This window comes from Manis javanica, chromosome 8 (assembly GCF_040802235.1).
Source record: "Manis javanica isolate MJ-LG chromosome 8, MJ_LKY, whole genome shotgun sequence".
Lineage (NCBI taxonomy): Eukaryota > Metazoa > Chordata > Mammalia > Pholidota > Manidae > Manis > Manis javanica.
This window is the reverse complement of record NC_133163.1, coordinates 90,960,175-90,973,423: the sequence shown is the minus strand read 5'-3', so window position 1 is coordinate 90,973,423 and position 13,249 is coordinate 90,960,175. Positions and strand designations below refer to the sequence as shown.

The following is a 13,249-nucleotide window of genomic DNA, read 5'->3' as shown; positions in this document are numbered from 1 at the left end:
TTCAAAGGGCCTCTCAGCTTGTATTAGAAGAGCTGGGTAAACCCCATTCTGAGCAGAACTTTGAAGGTGAAGAAGAGTATCTCAAACCCCTGAAGTAGAATAATCTGGGCAAGTATCAGACCTCTACAAACTGACATTTACTGAATAAAAACAAAGGCCACACAGGAAAGCCATGGTCTAGCTATCTTGTAATATTATGTTAGGCTAAAGGATAATATATCCAATCATCTGAATATAGGACTTCCCTTTTAAAATTTCAGTTCTAAAGCAATAGAAATCGATTAAACCTACCCAGTGTCAAAAAGATACCATGAAAGCCCTATTTTGAAATAATCAGCTTGTACCAGACTAACGCCTGTAAATACGACATTCACTACAAATAATGTTTTTAGCAGCCTCACACTGAATCTATTTACTTAACAAGCGTCTGAAATGCTTAAGATTCCAGAACTATCTTGTATTGCTCTTAGCAGTAAAAAACCAAGCAAACAGATAGTGAAGGGCTGGCAGCCCAATAAGCCTGGCTTAGTACTCCTTAACTAAAAATAAATTCTTATATAATTCAGACATACAAACTTAAAAATGTGCTCCTGACAGAGAAAAAGAACCTGTGAAGAAACCCATTCCATTTGCCACATAGCTCATTTTTAAACATTATTCATATAGAGAAGAGTCAATCTCTCCAGCTTTAGCTCTTCTGCAGATATAACATTGCCCAATAGACAGCTTCTAGTCCCGAGTCAATCCCAAGGTTAGGTTATGTCAAAGGTATTCCATACCTCCCAATAAAAACCAAAGAATTCAGAGATTAATCCACTTTAGAAGGAACAAACATTTCAGGTCAGTTTGTAACTACTAACCTATCTCCTGTTTACACCATCAGAAAAGCTGATACAACAGCTGTTTTTCCAGAAGCCTGTTTCTGGCAGTCACAAAGGAAGCGACCTGTGAAGAACCCCAGTGAGCTGTCCTCTCCATTAGGTGCAGCACGTAGGTTTATCACAGGAAAAAACCAATGATTCAGTCTTTGGCATCTCCTACTCCATCTGCATTGATGGCAAACATAGCTTCAGCTTCAGGAAGACAGGGAGAGTCGTAGATTTTGCAGATTCTAGTTTCTCCTCTTCCTTTCCTAAGGTAGAGTCTGACCCAAAGATGGATCAAAGCACCAAAGTTATTATAATTTAAAAATTATATTCACACTTATGGAAGATCTAAAAATTTTTAGACAAATGTATTTCATAAGAAAGACTTTAAGGGTCTTCCAGTATTCCTTAGGGCACTTAAAATAGAGGAATCCATTTCTGCCCTACTCCCCCTTAGTAGATTTTCTATATTGAAACTTTTTTTTTCTATCACTAATGAGGGAGAGGTATATTAATTTTTCAAGTTCATTCTTTTTTGAGCTTATAATTTGAGGGCTTACAATTTCTTTATAAACTAAAAGCAAATACCTGTACTAATCAGTCCATGACAATTTGATTTAGCAAGGGCTCTTGTAACACAATAAAGACTTTATTAACAAAGTTTAAATGGAAATGTTATATCTTCATGACTACTTCATAGTTAATATGACATTCCAAGATGAAGTCATCTACCCCATCACTTTACCTGGTTGTTGAGGCATGAGCAATAATATTTCCTCCAATAGGTTTTTTAGGATCTGCAGCAAACATGGCTGCTCCATCCACTTGGGCTACCACCTGGTTGGTGATTACCACTGCTACACCAAACTGATGGGGAAAGAATAAATGTCATTTTTTGTGGCCACAGACATTCCAAGGCCCTTATTTCTGCCGCTCCTTTCCCCAAAAAAGCAATGAATGCATATCTGATATCTTGACGACACAAGACCTTGATGTCCTGGCCTCCCAGCAAGACTTCTAGAATTCATGGCTCCCAAAAGTAGACATTCTTTGTCTCTACTCCTCAACTTACCTCATCAGCAAGTCGCAGAAGCATCCGCAGAAACCTGGCCAAATGCATCTGCCTGGCTGAAAGCTCACCTCGACCTGAATAGTCCGTTCTGTAGAGGGCAGTGGCACTGTCTACAATTAGCAGAGCATACCTATAGGGAACAAGGATTCTCTGAAGCCTGTTTCTAGCTTACATCAGATTCTGCTCCCTTCCTCACTACACTAAAATGTCATATTCATAGTTAAAGTTATATATAGAAATGTTTTATTAGATATTTGTATAGCATTCATGTCCAAAGCACCATATAGCAAGGTAAAATTTACAAGTTTCAGTAAATTATGGCTTCATTTTTAAAAAGTGACTTGACCAAAATCAAAAAGCAAGAGTATCAAAATAGGAACTAAAACTTAAATCTCCCATTTTCTAATTCAAGTTACTATGAATTTACACAAACTGCCTATACAAGATTCAGGGTAAGGGCCCTGAGAGCACATTCAGTGTCTTTTACTAAGCACATACCTAGACTCCACCATCATGGCTGATGCTTGGTAAAGGAGCTGGGTCTGGTGATCTGTGTTGAATCCTCGAGCATATGCTACATTATCCAGGACATCACTGCCAGAGAGGCCATATCTAGAAGAGAGGACAGACTTTTTATAGGCTATACAGAGCTCAGGCAGATGAGAAATCCACCTCTAAGAAATTACCTGGATGAGATTCCGGGAAAAAGATGGCAGAGTAATGATGGACAGTGACTGAATGGGGTATGTGGTGGGGACTTGAGAATGAGGGGAATCTAGTAACCATAATGTTGCTCATGTAATTGTATATTAACGATACAAAAAAAAAAAAGATGGCAGAGTAAGAAGGCAAGGCAGAAACTTCCTCACCAAATCACATAGAACATGAAAATACAATAAACCTGAAAATGACCTCTAGACTGCAGAACTGACTACTACCTACATCTGGGGAAGAAGAGAGACCTCACAGAAAAGAGTAAAGTGGGAAAGCCACAATCCAGCAGGACCCAAGCCCTCCCCCGACCCCAGCCAACAGATGGGAGGAAAGGAACCAAGCAGGGAGGGAGGAGCCCAGGACCACTGAACACCTGGTCCTGAAGATCTGCTCCAGGAACACAAACCCACATTACATGATGCTCTGGTGATTAGTGGGGCTGGACAACAGAGACAGGAGGACACCAGGTGGGCTGAGATTCCAGCTGCTTGTGGAGAAGAGACACGCTCTAACAGCCCCCTTGAGACAAAAGCAAAGTGAACAGTTTGAGAGACTTCCCAGCAGTGGGAGGGACACCAGAGGGGCAAGGTTACAGAGCTCTCTGCTTAGGAGAAAGGGCAGGTAGACAATACTATTCCAGCCCGCTTTGCCCCAACAGGTTGGGAACTCTTGGGAGCATCAAACACTCTGTCCCCTTTGCTGGCAATGCCGATTCAAGACTCCTCCCTGTGGCTGGCCAGCAGAGAGTCAGACTTTACTGCCACGTAGGCAGAGGGAGGCCCTCCCAGATTTCTCTATTTTGGGCCAGCTGGGGAACTGGCCACAGGAGTAAGCCCTAGGAGCTACTTCCTCCTAGCAAGCGCTGGTCCCACTCACTTGTGACCCTGGCCATTGCTGCAGGCTGGGCAGAGGGTGGCTCTGCCCACAGAAACTCCAGCAGCACAGCCCCAAGTTTTCTCCATGCACATGTGGCCAGCTGATGGCCCACACAGACCCTCTGAAATCAGATCACTACAAGCCAGACAGAATAGTGTCCTGCCCACTGTATGCCAACAGCTGGGGCTCCCACACTGGAAAGTGAAGTGTCTTGAGCTTCTGGGCAATAGAGGGTGCCTCCTCCATAAAGCTATTATTCCATAGGAAACACTGGAAAAATGAAGAGGCAGAGGAATTTGGTCCAAACAAAACCACAAGACAAAACACCAGAAAAAGGGGTGAGTGAAACTGAAATCACCAAGTTTCTTGATAAAGACTTCAAAGTTAAATCATAAACATGCTCACAAACCTTCAGAGAAATATTCAAGATCTCTGGGAGGACCTCAAGAAAAAGACAGACGACCTGTAAAAGAGTCACTCAGAGGTGAAGAATACAGTATTTGAAATGAAAAATACAATGGTGGGATTTAATAGCAGACTTTCACAGTCTGAAGAAGTTGTAAGTGAGTTGGAAATTAGGGAGCAAGAAAACAATAAAGCTGAAAAGCAGAAAAAAAGGATCTCTAGTAATGAAAGAAAAATAGAGAGGGCAATCCAAACAGAACAATATTTGCATAATAGGGGTACCAGAAGGAGAAGAGGGAGACAAGGGGTAGAAAGCCTCTTTGAGGAAACAATTATTCCCCCAAACTGGGGAAGGAAATAGACTCAGGTCATGGAAGCGCAGAAATCCCCTAACAAAAGGAACTCTAGGAAGACAATGCCAAGACATATAATTAAAATGGAAAAGATCAAAGACAAGAAGAGAGTATTGAAAGTAACCCGAGAGAGAAAAAAGATTATTTATAAAGGAAACTCCATCAGACTATCAGCAGACCTTTCAGCAGAAACTTTACAGGCCAGAAGGGATTGGCATGATATATTTAATGTAATAGAAGGACCTACAGCAAAGAATACGCTCTCTACCCTGCAAGATTATCTTTAAATTTGAAGCAGAGATTAAATAATTTTCAGATAAACAAAAATTGGAAGGAATTAACCACCACTAAGGCAGCCCTACAAGATATGTTAAAGGGATTGCTCTAGATGGAAATGTTCCTAAGGCTAAATAGCTGTCAGTGAAAATAAACTCACAGTAAAGGTAGTAGACCAATTAAATACCAAGCAAGTACAAAATTACACCAACTACTCCCAAAATCAGTCAAGGGATACAGAAAATGCAGAATATGACACCTAACATATAGTGGAAGGAGGAAGAAGAAGAGGGCAAAAAAGAAAAACCTCTAGATTGTGTTTGAAATAGAGTAATTATAAGGTAGCCTGTTACATAGTAAGGAAGCTATTCTTGAACCTTTGGTAACCACAAATACAAAGACTACAATGATAATAAATACATATCTATCAATCATCACCTTAAATGTAAATGGACTGAATGCACCAATCAAAAGACACAGAGTGGCAGAATGGATAAAAAAAAGAAGAGCCATCTATATGCTGCTTACAAGATCATGTCTGACCCAAGAACATACACACACTACAAGTGAAGAGATGGAAAAAGACAGTTCATGTAAATAATAGAAAACAGCAGAAGTAGTGGGACTTATATCAGACAAAATAGATTTCAAAACAAAGAAAGTAACAAGAGACAAAGAAGGACAATGTAAAGGGGTCAGTCCAACAAAAGCATATAACCATTATAAACATCTATGCACCCAATATAAATCTGTAAAACAAATACTAGCAGAATTAAAGGGGGAAACAGACTGCAACACATTCATTTTAGGAGATTTTAATACCCACTCACACCAACAGATTAACCAGACAGAAAATAAGTAAAGAAACAGAGGTACTGAACACTATATTAGAAGATATAGACCTAACAGACGTCTACAGAAGATTCCACCCAAAAGCAGGAAGATACACATTCTCAAGTGTACATGGAATGTTTTCCAGAACAGATTATACACTAGGCCACAAAAAGAGCCTCTATAAATTCAAAAAGACTGAAATTGTATCAAGTAGCTTCTCAGACCACAACGGTATGAAACTAGAAATAAATTATGTAAAGAAAACAAAGACTTCAAAAACATGGAAGCTAAACAATATGCTTCTAAATAATCGATGGATCAGTGACCAAATTAAAACAGAGATTAAGCAATACATGGAGACAAATGAAAACAACTCAATATTCCAAAACCTATGGGATGCAGCAAAGGCAGTTCTAAGAGGAAAGTACATAGCAATATAGGCTTACCACAAGAAAGAACAGTTCCAAACAAACAGTCTAAACTCACAATTAAAGAAAATAGAAAAAGAAAAACAAATGAAGCTCAAAGTCAGTAAAAGGAAAGACATAATAAAGAGCAGAGCAGAAATAAATAAAACTGAGAAGAGTAAAACAATAGAAAAAAAAAATCAATGAAACCAGGAGCCGGTTATTGGAGAAAATAAACGATAAACCCCTAGCCAGACTTATCAATAAAATAAGAGTATACACACATAAACAAAATCAGAAACGAAAAATGAATAATCACAATGGACACCAAAGAAATACAAAGAATTATTAGAGAATACTATGAAAAATTATATGCCAATAAACTGGACAACCTAGAGGAAATAGACAACTTTCTAGAAAAATACAACCTACCAAGACTGATCCAGGAAGAGACAGCAAATCTGAACAGGCCAGTTCCCAGCAATGAAATCGAACTGGTAATCAGAAAGCTACCTAAAAACAAAAACCCTGTCCAAGAGGACTTCATAGCTGAATTTTATCAAACATTTAAAGAATAGCTATTACCATCCCACTTAAAGTATTCCAAAAAGTAGAAGAGGAGGGAATACTCCCAAACTCATTCTATGAGGCCAGCATCACCAAACCAGACAAAGACACCATAAAAAAAGAAATTACAAACTAATATCCCTGATGCACACAGATGCAAAAATACTCAACAAAACAAACCGAATCCAAAAATAATAAAAAAGATCATCCATCATGACCAAGTGGGATTTATTCCAGGAATGCAAGGATAGTACAATATTCATAAATCAATCATACATCACACCAACAAAAAGGACAAAAATCACATCCATTCATGCTGAAGAAGCATTTGACAAAATTTAACATCCATTCATGATTTAAAAACTCGTAACAAAATGGGTTTAGACAGTATGCACCTCAACATAATAAAGGCCATTTGTGACAAATCGACATCCAACATCAGACTTAATAATGAAAAGCTGGAAGCTTTTCTTCTAAGATGGGGAACAACATAAGGATGCACATTCTCAACACTTTTATTTGACATAGTCCTGGAGGTCCTAGCCACAGCAATCAGTCAACACTAAGAAATAAAAGGCATCCAAATTGGGAAGAAGTTAAACTGTCACTAACTGCAGATGGCATACATAAAAAAGCCTACAGTGCACAAAAAAACTACTAGAACAACTGAATTCAACAAAGTTGCAGAATAGAAAATTTATACACAGAAATCTGTTGCATTCCCACATGCTAACAATGAATTAGCAGAAAGAGAAATCAGGAAACAACTCCATTTACAACTGCATCAAAAAGAATAAAATACCTAGGAATAAACCTAACCAAAGAGGTGAAAGACGTTTACTCTGAAAACTACACAAGACACTCATGAGAGAAATTAAAGAAGATACCAATAAATGGAAACACATCCCATGCTCATGTATAGGAAGAATTAATATTGTCAAAATGGCCATCCTGCCTAAAGCAATCTACAGATTCAATGCAATGCCTATCAAAATACCAACAGCATTCTTCAACAAACTGGAACAAATAGTTTTAAAATTTATATGGGGTGGATCACGGGAAGATGGCGGCATGAGTAGTTCAGTGGAAATCTCCTCCCCAAAACATATATAGTTTTGAAAATACAATAAATACAACTATTCCTAAAAGAGACACCAGTGGATGCAGTACAACAGCCAGGATATCTACATCTGTGAGAACTCAACATCACATGAAGGGGGTAAGATACAAGCTGCGGCCAGGCGGGACCCAAAGGCTCCCTTTCCCCAGAACCCAGCAGGAAGAAAGGAGTCAGAACGGGGAGGGAGTGAAAGCCCAGGACTTCAAAACAACCAGCTCTAGAAATCGGCACCCAGAAAGCAGACACAAGGTGCACAGGGTACTGTATATTAGAGAAACGGAAAAGCAATACCTGTGGGCAGGTACCCACAACCGGCGCCCCTGAGACAAAAGAAAAGTGAGTGCTTTCTGCAAGTCTAAAAGAGACAGGGACCCCAAAGCTGGACGAAGTCGTTCTGGCACACAGCCAGCAGCTGGGAATCCCAGGGAACTTTAGGCGCCCTAAACCCCGGGGAGGCATCGCAGCTCTGAAGCCCCTCATGGCACTAAGCAGCCTGCCAGTCGTTCCTCCAACTGGCGCGGACTCCGACACACCGGCCCAGTAGTGGGAGAGTGGAAGTGAGCGCCGGGGGCGGCAGCATCACAAGGAACCGGGAGCAGATCAAGTGCGCTGGCGGCACCAGGGGGGACCGGGAGAGGCTCGTGCAAGCCCGCAGCAGTGGCAACCCAACAGCCTGGGTGTGGTTCACGAGCGCTGGCGGCAGTGACACCAGAAGAGCCAGGGAGAGGTCCGCATGGGAGAGGCCTGTGCACACCTGCAGTGGTGCCAGAGGGAGCAGCTGTGCTCCCAGCAGCCGACCAGAATCCCAGCCCAGTGCATAGCCGCCCGGGCCAGACCCAAAGGCCGCTGCTGGCACATAGATGCCTGGCAGGGGCGCCGCTATTGCGGAGGAGCACAACTGGCGTGCCTGCCACTCCCGCAGGGCTCCGCGCTGCTCTGGAGACCCCGCCCACAGAGGCTTAGGGGATTAACCCAGCGGCTGCTCCAGGAGTGTAGGTAACCGACACAGGCAGAGGAGAAGGGCAAGGCATCCAGCAAGCAGGAAAGGACTTTCTTTTCCCAGCTGACACACCCACAACCTGCCTACAGCCACCACTATTACCATGAAAAGGGAAAAAAATTGAGTCCAGTCCATGATAGCTCAGACAACACCTGAGAGAGGATCTGCAGAGACAGACCTAACCAGTCTCCCTGAAAAAGAATTCAAAATAAAAATCATAAACATGCTGACAGAGCTGCAGAGAAATATACAAGAGCTAAGGGATGATGTCTGGAGGGAGATTACAGAAGGGAAACAATCTCTAGAAGGATTTATAAGCAGAATGGATAAGATGGAAGAGGTCATTGATGGAATAGCAACCAGAGAACAGGAACGCATAGAAGTGGACGCAGAGAGAGATAAAAGGATCTTCAGGAATTAAACAATATTAAGAGAACTGTGTGACCAATCCAAACGGAACAATAGCTGCATTATAGGGGTACCAGAAGAAGAGAGAGAAAAAGGGATAGACAGTGTCTTTGAAGAAATAATTGCTGAGAACTTCCCCAAACTGGGGGAGGAAATAGTTGCTCAGACTACAGAAGCACACAGAACTCCTAAGAGAAGGGACCCAAAGAGGACAACACCAAGACACATAATAATTAAAATGGCAAAGATCAAGGACAAGGACAGAGTTTTAAAGGCAGCTAGAGAGAGGAAAAAGGTAATCTACAAAGGAAAACCCATCAGGATATCATCAGACTTCTCAACAGAAACCTTACAGGCGAGAAGAGAATGGCATGATATATTTAATGCAATGAAAGAGAAGGGCCTTGAACCAAGGATACTGTATCCAGCACGATTATCATTTAAATATGAAGGAGGGATTAAACAATTCCCAGACAAGCAAAAGCTGAGGGAATTTGTCTCCCACAAACCACCTCTACAGAGTATTCAGAGGGACTGCTCTAGAAGGGAGCACCCCTAAAAAGACCACAGAACAAAACAACCAACATATGAAGAATGAAGGAGGAGGAATAAGAAAGGAGAGAAATAATCATCAGACTGTGTTTATAATAGCTCAATAAGCAAGTTAAGTTAGACAGTAAGGTAGTAGAGAAGCTAACCTTGAACCTTTGGTAACCACGAATCTAAAGCCGCAATTGCAATAAGTACATATCTTTCAATAATCACCCTAAATGTAAATGAACTGAATGCACCAATCAAAAGACACAGAATAATAGAATGAATAAAACAGCAAGACCCATCTATATGCTGCTTACAAGAGACTCACCCCTCAAACCCAAAGACATGCACAGATTAAAAGTCAAGGGATGGAAAAAGATATTTCATGCAAACAACAGGGAGAAAAAAGCAGGTGTTACAATATTAGTATCAGACAAAATAAACTTCAAAATAAAGAAAGTAACAAGAGATAAAGAAGGACATTACATAATGATAAAGGGCTCAGTCCAACAAGAGGCTACAGCCATTATAAAAATATGTGCACCCAATACAGGAGCACCAATATATGTGAAACAAATACGAACAGAATTAAAGGAGGAAATAGAATGCAATGCATTCATTTTGGGAGACTTTAACACACCACTCACTCCAGAGGACAGATCCACCAGACAGAAAATAAGTAAGGACACAGAGGCACTGAACAGCACACTAGAACAGATGGACCTAAAAGACATCTATAGAACTCTACATCCGAAAGCAACAGCATACACATTCTTCTCAAGTGCACATGGAACATTTTCCAGAATAGACCACATACTAGGCCACAAAAAGAGCATCAGTAAATTCCAAAAGATTGAAATCCTACCAACCAACTTTTCAGACCACAAAGGTATAAAACTAGAAATAAATTGTACAAAGAAAGCAAAAAGGCTCACAAACACATGGAGGCTTAACAACATGCTCCTAAATAATCAATGGATCAACAACCAAATTAAAATGGAGATCCAGCAATATATGGAAACAAATAACAACAACACAAAGCCCCAACTTCTGTGGGATGCACCAAAAGCAGTCTTAAGAGGAAAGTATATAGCCATCCAGGCATATTTAAAGCAGGAAGAACAATCCCAAATGAATAGTCTAATGTCACAATTATCAAAATTGGAAAAAGAAGAACATATGAGGCCTAAGGTCAGCAGACGGAGGGACATAATAAAAATCAGAGAAGAAATAAATAAAATTGAGAAGAATAAAACAATAGAAAAAAATCAATGAAACCAAGAGCTGCTTCTTCAAGAAAATAAACAAAATAGATAAGCCATTAGCCAGACTTATTAAGAGAAAAAGAGAGTCAACACACATCAACAGAATCAGAAACGAGAAAGGAAAAATCACAATGGACCCCACAGAAATACAAAGAATTATCAGAGAATACTATGAAAATCTATATGCTAACAAGCTGGAAAACCTAGGAGAAATGGAAAACTTCCTAGAAAAATACAACCTTCCAAGACTGACCCACAAAGAAACAGAAAATCTAAACAGACCAATTACCAGAAACAAAATTGAATCGGTAATCAAAACACTACCCAAGAACAAAAATCCCAGGGCCAGATGGATTTACCTCGAAATTTTATGAGACATACAGAGAATACATAATACCCATTCTCCTTAAAGTTTTCCAAAAAATAGAAGAGGAGGGATGTTGGGGAGCGTCTTTGTCTTCTCACATGTTTGTAGGCAGAATGGGAAAGCATCTTCCCCCAGGTCTGAATGCAGCACGGGAAAGCACATGCTTGAGAGCGGCCGGTGCAGTCCTTGGAAGTTATCTGCCCACAAAAACATATCTTGTCCTCAACGACGAGCCAAGACTCCTCACTCTGAAAATAGGGAGACCTTGAGGATGTGTGAAAACACCACCCCTGCTTCTGGTGTGGGGTAAGTGGAGAACAAAGAACATCGCTGATGTGGCAGGAATGGAGAACAAAGAACAACCTGTTTACACATTCCATGAGGAACTGAAGGAGCCCTGCTGTTCTTATCTTTACTGGGCTGCCAATGACGTCAAAACTGTGCTTGACTGTTTATTGGATAAGGCTATTTTCTGGAATCACGTATCTCTTTGCTGTATAAATACTCTGGTACCCAATAAAGCAGGAGCGTCAGCCCTCCCAGTTCTTTCTGTCTTTCTTTGTTTTCTTCGTCCTTCTTTTGCACTTCAGGACCTGCTTGACTTGGCGCAGCTGGACCGCATCAGAGGGAATACTCCCAAACTCATTCTATGAAGCCAACATCACCCTAATACCAAAACCAGGCAAAGACCCCACCAAAAAATAAAACTACAGACCAATATCTCTTATGAACGTACATGCAAAAATACTCAACAAAATATTAGCAAACCGAATTCAAAAATACATCAAGAGGATCATACACCATGACCAAGTGGGATTCATCCCAGGGATGCAAGGATGGTACAACATTCGAAAATCCATCAACATCATCCACCACATCAACAAAAAGGACAAAAACCACATGATCATCTCCATAGTTGCTGAAAAAGCATTCGACAAAATTCAACATCCATTCATGAGAAAAACTCTCAACAAAATGGGCATAGAGGGCAAGTACCTCAACATAATAAAGGCCATATATGATAAACCCACAGCTAAATTCATACTGAACAGCAAGAGGCTGAAAGCTTTTCCCCTGAGATCGGGAACAAGACAGGGTTGTCCACTCTCCCCAATGTTATTCAACATAGTACTGGAGGTCCTAGCCATGGCAATTAGACAAAACAAAGAAATAGAAGGAATCCAGATTGGTAAAGAAGAAGTCAAACTGTCACTATTTGCAGATGACATGATATTGTACATAATAAAAAACCCTGAAGACTCCACTCTAAATCCACTAGAACTAATACCGGAATTCAGCAAAGTTGCAGGATACAAAATTAACACACAGAAATCTGTGGCTTTCCTATACACTAACAATGAACTAATAGAAAGAGAAATCAGGAAAACAATTCCATTCACAATAGCATCAAAAAGAATAAAATACCTAGGAATAAACCTAACCAAAGAAGTGAAAGACCTATACCCTGAAAACTACAAGACACTCTTAAGAGAAATTAAAGAGGTCACTAACAAACGGAAACTCATCCCAGGCTCCTGGCTAGGAAGAATTAATATTGTCAAAATGGCCATCCTGCCCAAAGCAATATACAGATTTGATGCAATCCCTATCAAATTACCAACAGCATTCTTCAATGAACTGGAACAAATAGTTCAAAAATTCATATGGAACCGCCAAAGACCCCGAATAGCTAAAGCAATCCAGAGAAGGAAGATAAAGTGCGGGGGATCTAGCTCCCCAATTTCAAGCTCTACTACAAAGCCACAGTAATCAAGACAATTTGGAACTGGGACAAGAACAGAGCCACAGACCAGTGGAACAAAATAGAGACTCCAGACATTAACCCAAACATATATCATCAATTAATATATGATAAAGGAGCCATGGACATACAATGGGGAAATGACAGCCTCTTCAACAGCTGGTGTTGGCAAAAACGGACAGCTACATGTAAGAGAATGAAACTGGATCATTGTCTAACCCCATACATAAAAGTCAATTCAAAATGGATCAAAGACCTGAATGTAAGTCATGAAACCATAAAACTCTTACAAAGAAACATAGGCAAAAATCTCTTGGACATAAGCATGAGCGACTTCTTCATGAACATATCTCCCCAGGCAAGGAAAACAAAAGCAAAAATGAACAAGTGGGACTATATCAAGCTGAAAAGCTTCTGTAC

At 40.4% G+C, this 13,249-nt stretch overlaps 1 protein-coding gene across 3 annotated transcripts in view; it reads right to left on the bottom strand.

The window, feature by feature from the left end:
* Positions 1-800: 800 nt before the first annotated feature.
* The window catches only part of RAD51 (RAD51 recombinase), a 46,587-nt gene continuing 34,138 nt past the window's right edge, over positions 801-13,249 (bottom strand). For all 3 annotated transcript variants that reach the window (XM_073211647.1, XM_037018900.2, XM_037018898.2), the window contains exons 7-10: positions 2,437-2,550; positions 1,939-2,068; positions 1,612-1,733; positions 801-1,144 (exon numbers count right to left, since the gene is read on the bottom strand). In XM_073211647.1, the coding sequence (XP_073067748.1) occupies positions 1,021-1,144; positions 1,612-1,733; positions 1,939-2,068; positions 2,437-2,550 (490 nt within the window). In that variant the 3' untranslated portion in view covers positions 801-1,020. The remainder of the gene's footprint in view (positions 1,145-1,611; positions 1,734-1,938; positions 2,069-2,436; positions 2,551-13,249) is intronic.